The sequence below is a fragment of the Alligator sinensis genome, unplaced genomic scaffold, assembly GCF_000455745.1.
Source record: "Alligator sinensis unplaced genomic scaffold, ASM45574v1 scaffold1001_1, whole genome shotgun sequence".
NCBI classification, from domain to species: Eukaryota; Metazoa; Chordata; order Crocodylia; family Alligatoridae; genus Alligator; species Alligator sinensis.
This window is the reverse complement of record NW_005842564.1, coordinates 12,566-30,503: the sequence shown is the minus strand read 5'-3', so window position 1 is coordinate 30,503 and position 17,938 is coordinate 12,566. Positions and strand designations below refer to the sequence as shown.

The 17,938-nt window shown below is 39.9% G+C and overlaps 1 protein-coding gene across 1 annotated transcript; it reads right to left on the bottom strand.

The window, feature by feature from the left end:
• Positions 1-1,093: 1,093 nt before the first annotated feature.
• Positions 1,094-17,938, bottom strand: ISOC1 (isochorismatase domain containing 1; the record flags this gene model as incomplete). The annotated part of the gene is made up of 5 exons (XM_006032344.3): positions 1,094-2,636; positions 11,673-11,789; positions 12,140-12,343; positions 12,524-12,643; positions 17,780-17,938. Coding segments are annotated over 5 exons (747 nt in total), but the record flags the coding sequence as incomplete, so codon positions are not given.

The window sequence follows — 17,938 nt, the reverse complement described above, 5'->3', positions numbered from 1 at the left end:
GTCTTAGATTCATAGAAAAAGCAGGACTACAAGGAACCTCAGGAAGTCATCCTGTCAAGACCTCGTGGGAGAGGGAGGATCATCCCTGTTTAAATCATCCCAGCCAAGTCTTTGTAGGTATGAGCTTACAATTTACCAATGATGGATATTCCATAACCTTTCTAATCATTCCAGTACTACTTTTCTTCTTCTTTATTCCTTGGGAAGTGACTCAAGAGAAAGAAACCTCCATAAAGATCTCATGAAGTTTCCTCCTCCTCTCTTTTTTTTTGATTTGGGATAAGGAACAGTTGGGCTCTGTTTCCTTCAACTTTTGGGCAGCACAGCACAAGGAATATATTCATTTCACAAATCTCATGGAAATCTTAGCTTTGCTGGAAGTAAAGGAGATACTGTTCAGACTCTATGACCTTGGTGGTTTGCTCTGGCACTGTAATTCCAGTGAAACCTCTGTGTGGGATGATGGAAATACATGTGGCCCTACGGGAAGTCAACTCCCTGTTATACTGGTGTCTTAATGAATTCCCCAGAACTGCAATCATATATAAATGCCTGTTTTTCAAATAAAATATGGTGTTCCAACAGTTGACAACATCTCTTTAAAAAAAAAGTCTACATGCATGAAAACTGTTGACAAATTTTCATAGCCTGCCCCCCCCAACTTATATATACATATAAATAACAAGGAACAGAATCATATTTCACTGTGGTATTTATAGGATTTTTGTGTACAGTTGTTGCTTTATATAAGTGGACTTCACTTTGCTAGGCAGCATGATTAATATACCAGAAAAGAAGGTAGAAGTAGGTCAGGACATGGGACAAATGTTCCTTCAATTCTTTCCTTTTCTCTTCTCTTTTCTGGGCCCTGACTACAAGATTCATGTTTGTTGCTTAAACTTTAAAGTATAAACAATCATGAAAATATAAGAAAAAAAAAAAGTTATTACTGGGACATAATGCACCTTTGATGCTCAAAATTCCCCTGACGTCCATGGAAATTCATAGGCTGCACAAATTAGAATAACATTTATGCTGAATTAAGTTTTCAGAATTTGCCCTTCAATAAAAAACACAAGCACAGAGAGACAGAAAGTGTTAATATTTTATTTGCTTTCAACATAAAAGTTATATTTTCTGAAACAAATTATTTGATTCATGTTTGGGGGATAATAATTCATTTCAGCCACTACATTTGCCTTAAGTACTCTTATACCAAAAAGACCAGTGTTATCAACTAGATATTTTCAAAATGCTTAAAAAAAAAGTCAAACATTCTCATTGTAAACTCTATATAACAATTTTTACATCATTAGAACATGAAGAACGTGCCTTCAAAAAGAACAATCATGTGTTAAAGTTTAGTTCCAGCTACAAAATATATAGCAACAAGCTACAGATGATGCCCTTTCTGAAAGTATGCTTTTAGGCCAGATTCCATTTAAGCTCCATCCAACAACAGTCCTGCAAAAGTCTGCACAAACACAGAAAAAGTTGATTTTTTTCAGGACTTGCTCAGCCAAATGCAGAAACCAGATGGAGTTTATTAAACCTGGCCATACAAGGATTTAAAAAAATCTGGAGACATGTCTAGAAATAATTAGCTATCCTTCAGTGTCTGAAACTGAAGTATTCCAAATTTTTGTATTCCCTCAGGAATCAGCACGCAATTTAAACTGCCAATAGTCTGTCACTAGTTTTAAATTACTATATGCCAATCCTTTAATCCTAGTCATAAACAGATTTTTGTTTAATAATTTTAAATGGGGCAACCAGAACTTTTACGTAATTTTAAAAGACCCAAAAGGAACTTTCAGTTGAAATAAAGCTGGTAATCGAGTATAGAATAATCAAGAATCCATGCTATCTAACTTCAACCACCAAAATAAAATCAAACCTTTATTGTTGCATCATTTATGTCTTTCCTACTGAATAAGCTAAGCATTTACATTTTTTTACTCTAAAATACATTATACACATATAATCTATTAATTTTATTCTTCTGAAATTCTCCTCTATTAAAATAGTATACTTTATGTAGAATGTTAAAGCATTTCACATTACATTTATCCTATACATTTTTCTCTTCTATTAATACAAAAATGACACAGAATAACCCAGTACATTTTTTACAAAGTGCACAATCAAGAGATTTCACATAAATATGCACTTTCTGGAATTGTTACAATCAGTGAGTACAGTACAGACAAACAGGCACCTATCTCTGTTGAGTTTTGCATTTTAAAATAAATAAGAATCTGACAACAAAAGGATCCTATGATATCCAAAGCCTCTGACATCTTTGACTCAACAGAACACACTGGCACCTGGACAGTAAAACCAGACAAATTTTGCTAAGGCAAGCACAAATATGTCAATTTTCAGTTTAACATTTCTGCCAAAAGTTGTGAGAGAAAACGTGTGCGTATGCATACAGCTTGACTTCTTCCTTAAAAGTGACAACATTCTGCTTTTACAGTGGGTCCTCTTTAAACTTTGGAAAGGAGCCCTGACTCAGGAGCACTTGCCTTAATGAGATTTTGGATTTCTTTGAATTTTGGATGCTCTTTATCAGCTACCAGCTGCAGCAATATAGCCTCACTGGTGGTAACTATAATTCCAGTGTGAGCAAGACGCTGAAAGAGAAAAAAAGAGAAAAAAAAAGAAATTTAAAGTATGAATGGGAACATGAAGCATCAGAATAAGATAATACTTTAAAAATATCTGCTATATAATAAACTCGTAGCTGTTTCAGTTCTAGTGCTCATTGGAAATGCTACCAATAAAACTAAAATGGAAGTATTTGGCCCATTTCGTTATAGCTTACTATGGAAAGGGTTGTCTTGGATTAAAAGTGAAGGCCTGTTAGGCAAAAGGGCTATTTCTCCTGTTCAGATATTCTATGTGAGCTTTACTTGCCTTTCTCTAGGAACATCAGTTTCCTTATATATAAAATGAAGGTATTCTTAATTTGCAGGGTTTTGGAAGGCTTAATGTATTTTCCTCTTAAAGTTTAAGTTGGATGGTGTTATGTGGGAAGTAATATTTTTAAAAAATCAGTAGGTTAGCTGCTACAGCAGCTTTTTTTTCAGGGCTTGTTGTTATGTATTATCCAACAGACCAACGTTTCACAGTATACTAGAACAAGCAGTCTCAGGGAGGAGACCTCTTCTACAGACCTCACTTGTCACTTCAAATACCCGTTGTACTAGTCAGACAGCAATAATTTTTGTTAACAATTCGAAGTTGATGCAAATATTTCATTACAGCCCAAGTAACAACTATGAATAAACAGCTTTTCTGAAAGACTATAAAATATTCCCAACATAAATGTTAAAACTGTTCAAATCAAAAAAACTTTTATCTTAAGTAATTCTCAATTACAATCAGTGCTTTGTCTAGCCGCAGGGCTAACTGGTGACCTGTGGACCACATGTAGCCTGCAAGGAGTTGATATGAAGCCTGTGAGTAGTTAATATATAGATAACAGGCCCCTGCAGCCACCTCTCCCATGGCCACATGTTCCAGGCACTAAGAGACAGGGAAGGGTGGCCACCCAGGCAGCAGGGGAAAGATCCATGGGGCAGGGGGGAGAAGGGTTGCTCCCCCGATGACAAGTGGCTTTCTCAGAGTGTGGCCCTTAGTAACAGTAACGTTGGACAGCCCTGGTCTGTCTCGAAACAAAATTCATCTTATACTGCTTGCAAACTCTGGATGGCTGTAACAGTTGCCTGTACAGCAAGCTATCCTGCCGCATGTAGGAGAAAAGATGCACACCTCTCTACTTGGCTAACCCTTCACTGCAGAGTTATGCTGCTACTTAGTTAACATCACATCTTATATCCCTACCTTTAATCTTATTTTAATTTCCTTATCCTCCACCAAACTGTACAAAACACAAAGATTATTATAACCAAGGGGTTCTGAAGTGGGGGGGAGGAGGCATGAAAAGGATATGTATTTCTCTGTGTTGGTTTTACTGTGGGTTGTAAAGAAGACATATCATAACTTCTAGATAGAGCTGGGATTTTTATTCCTTGGTTACTGGATTAAGTAATAGGGGGGAAAAAACTAACTTATTTTTAGGCAAGTATCATATTTGATGATTAATACACATCCTGTAAAACAGTGACTATACTGTTTGCTCTAAGCTAACAATAGCTGCATAATTTCCAGCAGATAATATTCTCAATTTGCAACAAAACAGAACATTCTCACAGCATATGAAGTCATGAATAGTTTAAAGTTAATCATTATAGATATAGCATACAACAAATTTAGGGAAATTCCTTCCATTGGGAAAGTTCAGTGGAGAAAAATCTTAGCTGCCATGCATAAGATTTGCTTAGGTCATATATAAATGGATACAAGTAGTAGAATTTAAGTACCAAACGCTTGACTTGAGGTTAAAGTTAGAATTTTCCAAATGATACTTTCTAGCCTTCTTGGAGATGAGGCTAATGGCATACTGGGCTGCATCGTTAGGAGTGTTGCCAGCAGATCAAGGGAAGTGATTATTTCCCTCTATTCAACACTGGTGAAGCCACATCTGGAGTAGTGTTCAGTTTTGGGGTCCCCACTACAAAAACGATGTGGACAAATTGGAGAGAGTCCTGCAGAGGGCATCGAAAACGGTTAGGGGTCTGGGTCACACAACTTCTGAGGAGAGGCTGAGGGAACGGGGCTTATTTAGTCTGCAGGAGAGAAGACTGGGAGGGGATTTAATAGCAGCCTTCAGCTACCTGAAGGATGGCTCCAAAAACGATGGAGCTAGACTGTTCTCAGTGGTGGCAGATGACAGAACAAGGAGCAACGAATGGTCTCAAGTTGCAACAAGAGATGTTTAGGTTGGATATTAGGAAAAACTCTCTCACTAGGAGGGTAGTAAAACCCTAGAACAGGTTACCCATAGATGTTGTGGATTCTCCATCCCTGGAGGTTAAGATCCTACTAGACAAAACCTTGGTTGGGGTGATATAGTTGGGGATGGTCCTGATCTGAGCAGGAAGTTGGACTAGATGACCTCCTGAGGTCACTTCCACAACTAATTTTATATACCTCTACGATTAGAGAATATGTTGTTAAGAAATACCGGTGTGAAGTACAATACATTGGCAAGGAAAAACATTACTGCTACCTAACCTAAAAAACTGCAAGTGACGAAGCAATAACAGTCACTTTTTTGGCACTGAGTAGATCTCATGCCAATCATGCCCTTGTTAAGGCAGAATAGTGATAGAGTGCTCTGTTACAGAATGGCTACCTGGAAAATTTTTAAAAGTCTGTTCTTTAAAGGAAAAATTCACCCTGTGAAGAAAGTCAGTATATGGGTTATGCATCACTTAGGTCTCATTATCTCATAGGACTTGCATTGCTCTGGAAGTAGGACATCCAGAAACACACCTCCTCTCTATGTCTAGTATAGCAGCTTCACATGGATTTGCATAGTACAAAAAAGAAAAAAAGTGTATAGAAGTTGGAAGGAATGTACTGGTTACCAATGTCTATCTCTCAAAGACAACGTGTGCCAGCAGAAGCTGTAGGGCCTTAAAATAGGGGTTTTCTTCTTTTGCTCAAAAGGAGGATTAACACTTAAAAAGCAGAGTGCAGATTTTTTGTCATGATCACAATAATAATGTGAAACAATCCGTGTGTGTGTGCATGCGCATGTATGGTAGGACAGCATGCTTTGGAAGTCCCAAGGTACCTTACTTAGTGCAGCCAGGCAGGCTTTTAGACACAGAATTTCCAAACCCAAGATACAAGGGAGAAAATTTCTCCTGGTGCTAGGAAGCAATATGTACATATGCATCCTGATCTATAGATGATATACATTTCCCTGAGGCTACACGTGCTGACCAGGAAGCTTCTAGTATAGTTGTCAGCTGGGCAACTAATTAGCTATTTTAGCCCCTGTATAATCTCCTCTCTCCTAATTAGAGCATGGAAATAGATGCTTTAAGGTGTAAAGATTATTTTTTTCTGAGGGGAATCTTGATATTACATCTGTAAAGGAGAGAAAATGCTATTATTGTTGTTAAAACAAAAGATCCTCTTTTCCTGAGAAACAGGGCACAGTAGAACAATAGATTTGCTCTGACATGTCTATCAAGCAAACGAGTATAATAAAGAACCTCTCACAAGAAAGGTTTTAGGTTGGACATAAGGAAAAACTTCTTTACTGTCTGAGCCCCCAAGGCCTGGAATAGATTGCCTCCAGAGGTGGTGCAAGCACCTACTCTGGACTCTTTTAAGAAACATTTGGACCTCTATCTTGCTGGGAACCTATGACCACAACTGACTTCCTGCCCCTGGGCCAGGGGGCTGGACTCGATGATCTTCCAAGGCCACTTCCAGCCCTAATGTCTACGAAATCTATGAAGAACATAAAACAATAGGGTTGTAAATGAATGTAGCGACCAACATACTGATAATCAGTAATATTCTTGTAGGTTTGAGGTAATTTTCAGAAAGTTTCCTAATGTGCCTCCTGTCTAAACATGGAGAATCGTTTCTTCATGAATTATAAAATGCAAATAAAATCAGGAAATTGCATCTCTGATGGGAATAATGCAGAGGGAACTTTTTTTTTCCCTGAGTGAAAGGCACAGATTGTATTCCTTATTAATTCTCCTCTTCAAAATTTGGTCACAAGGTTGATTAAAAAGGCCTGAAACAGTTTGTCTGTATCATGGTGCTTGGTAGGTGATAACCAGTTGTTACTGATCTCTGGCAGAGAGCCAGAGGATAGCTGCCACTGCAGTTCTTTGTATATTTTAAATTGTGGAGAGTATTCTGGAAGATATCAAGAGCAAGCTGTGTAGAGAAGGAAAAGGCAGTAAATTGTAAAAACAACATGTATGGGAATATGCAGTGAGTTGATAACAGCAGATGAAAATTATAAGATCTCTCTGATTGGCTATTCATACATTTATTCAAATGGAGGGGAAGATCTCTAGTGAAAGGGAGGATGTCCAGAGCAGACAAATTACAAATGTAGGCTGTAGTTTTGCCCTCACCTAACGGCGGAGAAATGTTACAGAAATCTACAGGAAGAATGAAAGATGTGTCAGGTGCAGCAAAAATGGTTCTGCGCATTGCTTGGTTGAATAATGTTCCTCAAAGCTTAAAATACATATGGCCCTCGCTTTCTTGCGAGAGGACATAGGAGTTGATTTTAGCATGTTGGTGATATTTTGAATAAGTCAAGAACAAAAGGACTGAAAAGAAACAACCTTTAGAAGGCAGTCCCTGTAAGCTGGTTACATCCATGTTGTTGGAAGCAACTGGGAACAGATGTAGTGGCAGTAAAATCCAGCAACAGAAGACTCTCTGAACTGACTCTTTGAGATGATGAGCTATGATAAAAGGTAACACTATCAAATGGGAGCATTAACAACTTAGCCTTGGCCACCAGGGCTGAAATACTTTCAACAATAAGCATTAAGTTCAGACAGTAAATTTGTGACCGAAGCAAAGAAGGATTTCTACAAGTGTGCTGCAGCTAACATGAAGAAAGCTCTCACTATCAGTAAACTCACGTCCGGCAGTCTGGTAAGAAGTAGACTGGAAGTTTACCCGAGTCAGTGATTCTCAGTAGGGGGTCCTACAATACCCTGGGGTGCTTTGAAATCCTTTTGAGGGTGCTGCAGGGCGTCCTGCAATATTAGTACTTGTGCGTGCAAACACCTACACATAATTTACAAAGTAAACGCAGAGATTTCAAATAGGAACCCACAGTGTTAAAAATCTTCTGACCTGTAGCAGTCTGAGTTCTTTGCGACAGAAGAATTGATCCATGATTTTTCCCCCACTCAAAAAACAAATTAAATTATTTTTTGAAATGTGTGCTGCTAAATTCAGAAAAGTTATTAAGTGCCTGGAATCTAAAAAGGCTGAGAACCACTGAGCTATGTACTTATGTGGCCCTCACCATCATACGACATACGTGGCTCACAACTACTAATGAATTCATTATCATACTTCTACAAAAGGTTTTATATTGAACCCATTTCACAGAAGTACTGTGAACTGAACTGAAGTACATGAGCTTATGCGATCTTCCCAAGGGAAGACAAAAAATTTGTGACAGCTAGCAGTTAGACTCTCTTGAATCTCAGTCCAGTGTCTGTTTTGAGGTCAGAGAATTTGCACGCTTGCTCCTCACCACCTATAACTAAAGCTGAAGTTGCTAAATATCACAGACAACCACACAAGTTGTAGGAGGCAGTAGTTAGGCCATATGAAATAATCCTGTCATAGAAAATCACCTTTTTCTCTTAGACTTATCTTTGTAAGTAAAAGGAAAAAACTTCTCTCACTAACTACATATTGTTATTAAGAAAATCTGGAAACATGAACAGATTCTCAGTAACTTCAGAGACAGCAGAATTGTAACGATATTCAAGAAAGGAGAAAGAACAGATTGCAGTAATTATCATGGTATTTTTCTCCACTATGGACAGGAGTTCAATAATAGTCTCCTGCATTCTCCTCACAAGGCTTGCCTTCGTTGCTGAAAAGAGTCTACCCAAGTCCCAATGTGGTTTTCAAGCCACTGAGAGGTACAACATATAGAAACAATGTCTGATGCTAAACAGCTGTGGAAGTGCTGCAAGTAACACAGAAATCTTTACAGGGTCTTCACTGACTTGACTAAGGTCTTCAATTCAATCAACAGGGACATCCTATGGAAAATCCTGATGAGATTTAAATGCCTGCCAAAATTTGTTACCATTATCAGACTTCATCATGACAACCTGAAAGCAACCACCAACCTAAACAATGGCTCAGAAACAGACCCTTCCACTATTAGAATTGGAGTCAAGCAAGGATGTGTGATTACACCAAGCCCAGAACACACCAAAAGGATCCAGACCATGCCATGACAAGAAAGGCAAAACCTGCCAACACATCTCCACCACCCCCACTATTACTACACCCCACAACAGAGCCATCAGCATTCCTGGATCTTACAGCTGCACCTCCAGAAATGTAATATACCTCATCCAATGCACCAACTGCCCTGATGGAAGATATGTAGGAGAGACCAAACAACAACTGCGCACCAGAATGAACGCACACAGGAAATCTATCAAAGACAGGAATACCCAATTACCTGTGAGAGCACATTTCTCACAAGAAAACCACTCTCTCTCCAATCTCTCAGTCCTGATCCTCAAAGGAAACTTACAAAACACTTCCTAGAGATGAGCCTACGAACTCCACTTCATCAACCTCCTGGATACTAAAAATCATGGACTAAATATAGACATTGGATTTATGATACACTATAACCTGCCTGACATCTGGCTCCCCAGGTATCTCTCCACTTTCATCCCCCTTCTCTCCCCCCTGCTCGCCTGTGTCTCACCCATTGACTCCTCAATCTACATTTTCACTGACTACCTGTCTTGTATGCATACCAGCCCAGCCGCTGGCTTCTTTGCTTTTCATTCCATCCAGGAACAGCACACACCAACTGCTGAAACTTCCTTAGCCTGACGAAGGGTTTTTGAACCTGAAAGCTTGCTTAATAATTATTTTCCAACTATTTGGGTTGGTCTAATAAAAGATATCAGATTCACCCAAGGAACCTTGATTGCACCAACACTTTTTTCACAGCTATTCTTCATTTCATTGCTGATAAATTGCATCTAGAGTCGGATCCAGTATCATATGGATCGAACTTCTTTAATGTCAACCAGTTGTGTTCCAAATCCAAGATAATCAACACCTCCATTAATGATCTTCAATATGCTGATGATTATGTCATGTGTTCCCACTCAACTGAAGAGCTCCAGGGCACTCTTGATTGCTTCTGTGAAGCATATGGAATTCTTGAACTCACTGTTAACTTAATAAAAACCAAGATCCTTTACTAGTCCACCCCTAAATATCCAGATACTCTTCTACATATTACAATAAAAGGGAAATCCTTGGAGAATGTTGCCATTTCCCCTACCTGGGTAGTCACCTTTCCCAAAAACTAGCATTTGATTATATTAAACACCAGATAAAATCTGTCAGTGCTGCCTCTGGATATCTCCAAAATAATGTCTTCAACAATCATGACACCAGGACCCAAATCAAATATCATCTACCAGGCCTTTGCCATCCCTATGCTGTTGTATAGGTATGAAACTTGGGCAACATATTGGAAATACTTGAAAGCTTTGGAATATTACCATCAGCAATGCCATCAGAAAAATCCTCCATGTCAACTGAAAGGACAGAAGAGCAAGTGCCAGCATTCTGACTCAAGGAACTATGATCAGCATTGAAGCCATGTTTATATATACCAGTTCCACTGGACAGGGCATTTAACGATGCCTGACAGCCAGCTCCCAAAGCAGGTCCTATACTCCTAACTCACTGACAGCCACTGTTCTAGAATAATAGAAGAGATTCAAGGGCACCTTGAAGGCCAATATGAAGAAACCCAATATTAATATCAGTATCTGGGAGATTAAAGCACTGAATCATCCCCAAAAGGCATTTATCATTTCAAGCACATTTGCCTCACTCTGGAGGCGGACAGACAAGACAGACAAAGAGAAAGACATGTGACCAGACATCACCAGAATCTGCCCCTTGCTTCCAGAACTATTTGTCTACATCTTCAGTTGACTATGCAGATCTTGAATTGGCCTTCTCAGTCCCCTACAGACACACCAACGACATCCCTGTTTACTAGAAAAATGTCATCCTCATTTTGAGGGACTGCTGCTGACAAGTACTACTCTAGTACACTAGTTTGGAATGAGTCTACAATGCTCCTTGTGCATTATGTGGCAGATTACATTAAGTTTGTACTTAATCAAAGCTAATGTGTTTTAATCTATACCATTGATTTTCCTTACCCCTAAATCTTTCTATTTCTAGTCAAACCTTAAACTACTTTTTCACCTTATGCAATCAGAATAAAATTATGCAATTATTATTCATTTTAAAAGTTTGATATTCTGCTAAAATACAGAGCAAAAAAAATCACGTTTAGTGCCTGTTATTTTCTTTCCCCATCTTGGTTTTTTTAACAAAAAAACATGCAAAGCAATTATGCGTCTTCACTTCCATGAAGCTGTATATGTAATGAAACTACACTTTTGAATGTTCTTGCTTTATATATAGCCACTTTGACATTATTTTCAACATTCAGCTAGGCTAAGAAGAATTTACCTGGTCAAGATGAAGTAATTTTGTAAAGATTCTGGAGATTTAAAGCTAAAAGGTTAGTTTATGCTGTACTCAATTTTCTGTGCATACTAAAAGGAGCTTAAAAAGGAACTGTGTCAAATGTGAAGGAGCAATAACAAGAAGTTTAAATTTAGCAATATTTTGAGCAAAATACCATTCCGAATTCTAACATGAGGTTCTGTAACATTTTTAAACACAAAAACCTTAAATACTGTGCAATGAGAATGACCTATATTATTCGATACACTCTCATTTTTACCAAATTTTCCCAACTCCATGCTCTGCATATAGGCACAGGTCATCATGTAAGGTCCTCCAGCTGCTTGGTTAGGCAGCTTGTGGATGACTATATCACTCTGACCTTTTATTTCTGCTAGCCTGCATACTTAGCTGCAATGGCTGGCAACCTTAATAATAAGAGAACAACGCACAGATACAAGATTTAGAAAGATGTTTATCTAAATCATGAAAATTACCTCAAGAGCAAACATTCTGTCCATCATACTTCTTGATGAGGTGGCATCAGCTACAATATGAACTTCCAAACCCCTGCCAATCAGCTCCAATGCTGTTTGCTGGATGCACACATGCGTCTGGAAAAAAACAGCAATATTATAAGAGGTAAGCAACACTGCCTAGAATTACAGATTAATTAGGGTCTAATCCTATAGCCTTTTCATGCCCAGGGAGCATGGGGGGGGGGGGGGGGGGGGGAAAAGAGGGGAGAACCCACAATGGAATTAAATGGGAGTTTTAAATACAACCTGATTGCAGAACCTTGTCCCACAAAACCAACCTATATGCGTCTAACTGAACATACCATCAGATTATCTCTTCTAAAAATCTGACACCAACCTAAATAATTCATCCTTTACATGATGGCTTTTCACAAGACATCAACATAAAATAGTGTTTCATTATGCTATAGTAACAGAATACCTACTTCTACTCCAAACAAGACAACACTGCGGACTCCAGGGATCTCCGCTAATGCTGCTTCAACTTCTGGCAAAACCATCGAAAATTTTGTTTTGGGGAGCACAAGTTTAGCTCCTGTTAAATCAATTTCTTGAACAGTGCTTCCAAGGCCCTTGGGATACTGCTCAGTTACAATAACTGGAATCCCTAGAACCCGTGCACCCTGGAGCTACAAAGCAAAAAGAAAGAAAAAAAACATACAAATTATTTTTGAGCAATAATATACACCATTTACTTAAAAACTGGGTTTTATAAAACACCAGCCACTAAAGCATAATCATGAGGAGTCTCTATACTGATAGTAATTTACAATTATTTTAGAGAGGAGCTGCTGGAGTGGAAAACCTACCAATCGTTGTCCTACGCTGATGATATCACCAAAGTATTTGATAGCAGGTCTGAATCTTTCTTGCATATCACAACAGAAAAATACAGTGCTCGAGGGTGTCAAAGTACCCAGCATGGTCATCTGAAAACAAAATACAGTATTTAAACTTTATAGGTCTAGTTAACAGTTACCTGTAAAGTGTACCATTTTTAGCACTTGCCCATCTAATTTGTAAAGTGTGGAAATTAGTTATGCTAATGCTATGCTTTAAGCATATAAAAGCTAAACAAAAATGTCACATACGCTGAAAAAAAAAATCAGAACCTAGGGCATTGCATTCCAACCAACTAAACATGGCATATCTGCTTTGGTCACACTTAAAGCCTAGAAAAAAAAATGCAATGTAACCATCCCTAGTACAGTGCTGGCCCCATACCCTAAGTTTTTGTCTTAGGAATGTTTCTTAGCACATGCCCAGTACTGCATTAAGAAAGATTAAATTACATCCTTCTGAGATTCAGGGTACATGGAACAGGTTCACTAGGCTTTACTGAAGCACTAGCAAGAGTGGTCTGAAGACAGTCTAGACATGTCCTGGCACAGGTTTGCCAAGTCAAGATAAATTTTATTTACAGACAGACAATCTGCAAAGTTTTTACTGAGGACCAAACTTTCTTTTCACTGAGATGTATTTTTACGGTATATGTTTTATATAATGTAAAGGTAACCCTTCTGCCACACCCTAGACAAGGGCACGGTTCAAAACTATAGTAAAAAAGTTTGGAGAGGAGAAAAAAAAAAGTTTTTGGGTTGATAACTCTACTTGACTGCAGTAATGATTTTACACCATGCTGCCCACACCTCAGGGGTCTCCATCTCACCCCCATGTCCTGGCGGGTGCGCCCTGCACCATGCTGCTCTCCTTTCCACAACCTTACTTTCACCAAACCATTCCCCTGTCAAAGCATATGGCCTCAAAGAAGGACACTGCTTGCCTACCTGCCACCCATCAGTGGCATAGGCAGATGGGAGGCAGCACTAGGAGTAGCAGCACCAGCACACAGCTGGAGGGGTTAGGTTGGGGTTGCCACGAAACCCTGGGAAAAGATACCTTTGGGGTGCTGCACTCCTGCTCAGACACCAGGTGGCATTGCTGCTTTAACCATGCATATAGCTCATTGTCCAACCTTGGAGCTTCAATGAGTTACAGCACTTTTATGGAGCCAATTCTGTGGAGTTGCTTCTAGCCTGAGATTTACGGACAGCACAATTTCTTTGTGGACAGTCATTTTTAGCCTGGTTATTTTTAGAGTGTTCATAAATTTACAGAGAGTTGGCAACCCTGTCTGTTCACATCAAATTCTGTACACAAATGAAAAGGTTGTCCAAACTCAGCGTTGGCAGTTTCCATACCTCAATCTTTCTCTTGTAAAATATGAAGGTAAATCCAATATGGCCTGTGAAGAACTCGGATATTACAATAAGAACTCTAGAATAACTTGAGGGTATTAGAAAAATGTATTCAACACAGGACTTGAATGGTAGGCAATAAAAAAGGTGTGGGAGCACATACATGAGGATGGGTTCACAAAAAAATGTTCTAATGCTGAAAAATTTATTTGAATAAAACAAATTACAATTTTTTGGAAGCTACTCAATGTTGCAGTTACTCTTTAGCAGCAGTTAAATACTATCTTCTTGGTTGTATTTCCCACAAAAATCTTATAACCATACAGGAGCAGACTGACCTTGAGATGTGCACCAAAAGTGAGAATTCCTTCCAAAATGCACCTGAAATTACCAGCTTTGACAAAATTTTAAATGTCAGGTGGTAACTAAGATGAAGATGGTTGCTAATAAATTTTAAGCCAAAAGTTTATAAATCCAGGATACAAGTATAATAATGATTAGAGTTAACACAAATAACACAAAAGTGATAATAAAATGAAACATCCTCTCTAGCTTCATGCTGACACATACTTAATTCCTATCCTCAAAACTTCCCAAGCCACAACAAGCATGGTAACCTTCCCTTCAGATGCATCTCCAAACCCTAAAAATGTAGTCTAACCCCAAAGTATCAGCATCTCCTTTCTTCCACTTGCCCCTTCAGGAAGCCTACCTCTCTGGCACAGCCAACTGTAACAAACAAATCCTTTTTACCTGTATGCCCTGCCTTGAATTAACAGGGTCCCAAAGTTAAGGAAGTTATTTTTCTCCAGAGGATGAACTTGATTGTGTCCTTAGTGACATGAAAAGGAATCACTTTTGTTCATTCAGCGTGTACACATGTTTTGTGTCTCACCCTCCAAGGCAAAACATTGCTCACAAACTGTTAGGCATCAGGAAAGAAGTGATTTTTTTTGTTGTGGGAAATAGAAGATTTTTAGCTTAATAGCCAGACCAGCAGTATTTACTATAGAAACTTGTTCTACATGACTGTTGGACAGCAATTAAGAATTTGACAGGCTACATCTTGCTGAACGCCAAACGTAGCCCACCTATCCTACTGACTTGCATTGATGCATGTAAAGCAATATAGTTTCAGCAGAGTGGTACACTAGATGTTTCCAATCTGTACAATTATTAAGCCCATTTGCTGCAGGTTCAAGAAGAGCCAGCTAGTCATACAATGGTGTTTCAACCTCATTATCAGCAGCTAAATTACATGAAAGAGGCAACTAAGACCTAGTGAATACTGCCCTATTTACTTTTTTATGCAAGCAGTTGCTTTTGCCATAGGGCTATAATTGGATTATAGTTAATCCATGAGATAACAGTAGCATCGCAATGTGGTCTGTGCTATGAAAATGATTGGAAGCTTGTGTTAGATTATGACCAAATAAAATGTCTTTTGTGTTTATTAAGGATGCATTACCAGATACCCCAATACTAACTCCTGTAGGTCAAAACAGCAGTTATGACTCAAGTCATGCAGAGGGATTCAAATCAAGGATCATGGCTTGGAGTATCACCTGCATGAATTTCTTGCAAAGTGGTATTTGCATATGGAAGAAGAAAACAAACAAACAAATGATCTATGTCACTAATACAGCCTTAGTTTATTTGAACTCTACACTAGCTTCTGTTTCATTACTTACATTGCTTCTTTATGCCCTTGACTCAGTTTGGACTGGAAGTCTATGCTGATCATTTTCACTGAGCAGAACTCCTCTGTTTTCCCTCTCTCAACTCTGCAGGAAAATTTTGCTTTACTTGACACTAAGAATGGCTAGTTAAATGACAATTCCTCTGGTCATATATACATTTGTGAATGAATACAATTTCAGCCCTTTTCTGTAAATGCTGTTCTTAGGCACTATCTTTTCATCCTGTTATGACTATCCCAAATCATGTTCCAATCACATCCTTGGCAGCCTAATTAAAGAAAGATCAGTATCAGGGAGCATCTTTGACACACGACTAATAGACATACTGAAAAAAATATTTCTGGTGTATAAAACAACGTTATTAGATTAAAAAAGTCTGACTGGATAGTTTATTTGGACTGATCCTCCATCAGTTGTTTACAGTTAGTTTACAAACAAGTCTTTTCTGAAGATACAAATAACCTACCAATGTTCCAAAGAATAAACTTTTCATTTATTATACTATTTCTAACTCATCTGTAATTTCTGCCCCCCCCCACACACACACGAGTGTTTTAACTCCATCTGAAATCTGCACATTCTTCTGAACATAAAATCCATATTTTTGTTTCAGAACATCCCGTTTTATTTTTTTAATAACTCCCCGAGGTGGGAAAGGGGAAAGAAAAGCCAATTTTGCTCTGAGCACAACTGCCACAGCATGACCAGCAGGGATTTCTAGCATACACAAAGATAGTTTAGTATGAAATCCTGTCTGGCATGCTGATTTCGTGGTTGACTGCCACACACTCCTACTGACCTGCACGTTACAAGAAGCCTACTGTGTGAGACTTGATGCAAGACTCGGAGACACCTAAAGTCTGACAGAAAACTGAGATGGCAAGAAGCTCTTTAAACAGTGACCTTCACTATTTCCAACTATGAAGCCCCCTCCCTCACTTTATCCTACCATGTGCTTGTTAAATAAATGTCCAGCACCTGTTATTTCAAATGACTAGTGTTTAGTCTCTCAATATGCTGTACCACATCTGAGGGAAACAGGATTCACTCAACGTGAGACTTGAATCCAAGGGTGGCCATGAGATGCACACACTTCTGGGAAGCGCCTTAAGACTATCCAGTTTAATAATGGGCCTTTTTTCAATACAAAAAGCAAGCTTACTGAGTGGCTTCCTCCTGGATTTAGGTTTTGCCTAATCCCTTTTGCCTCTGCACTGAAGCTTCCCTCAGCTTGGGAGCTCGCTGCTACAATTCAAGAGCAAGGCAGTGGCCATGACACTACCAGAGGGCACACTGGGGCTACCCCAAGTGTTGCCTGACTACTTCTTTAATTTATTTTTTTTAAGACAGCAATTTATGCCCGGAGCACCAGCTCCGATGTTTCTCCTTGAAGCTGCCTAACAAGCACCGACTTTCAAGCTGCCAGCCCAAGCCCTGCCGCCACCGAGAAGTGGGGCTAGAAGAGAGCTCCAGAGATCACCTTGTGCAACCCCTGCCTAAGGCAGGATCATCCCTATCCAAACCACCCTCTAATCCAGCGTTTCTCAACCCATGGATCGCAAGAATATATGAAAGGGTCGTGAGCAAACTTAAAAAATGGATCAACAAACTTTAAAATGGATTCTCCTTTAAAGAAGAAAAACATGGGAAGCTGTGGCTTTTTTCCCTGGCACGCTGGCAGAGTTCAGGCCTGCGAGGAGCTTCTTGGGGCTCCCCCTGCCCCACACACTGGGGGGCTGGGGCTTGGGGCAGGGGTTGGGAGTGAGGGGCACTGGGTTGGGACCAGCCATCCATGTTCACAGATGGGTCCTGGTACAAAAAAGGGTTGAGAACCGCTGCTCTAACCTCTACATTAGACTACCCTCAGCCCTGACCTACCACCCTCCCAAACCCACCGCCCCTCTCCAGCCAGCACCCAGGGGCCACCTCTTACAGGTGCTGACACAAGGCCGGCACTGGGGGAATCCTGGGGCAGGTTTAACACCAAGTTGAACCAGCTCATTGATTAACGCGTCTGCCCACGTGACCCGTCAGGTTACGATGTTCAACTCTTACAGGGGACTCTCGCCTCTTACCGCGCCGGGCCGGGGTCGCTTGCCCCGCGCCGGGCGGCAGCAGACGCTGGGCGGGGCTGGGGGCGGCGGAGGCCCGCGGGGCCCAGGCTCACCTGGTTCTGCAGGGGCACGAGGCGCAGCTTGCAGCGCTCGCCCACGGCGAAGCCCTTGGGCAGGTCCACGTACTGGCCCCAGTCGTCGGCGAAGAGCTGCAGCACGAACTTGCGGTGCGGGTCGATGTGGTCCCCGTACAGGTTCAGGAACTTCTGGAT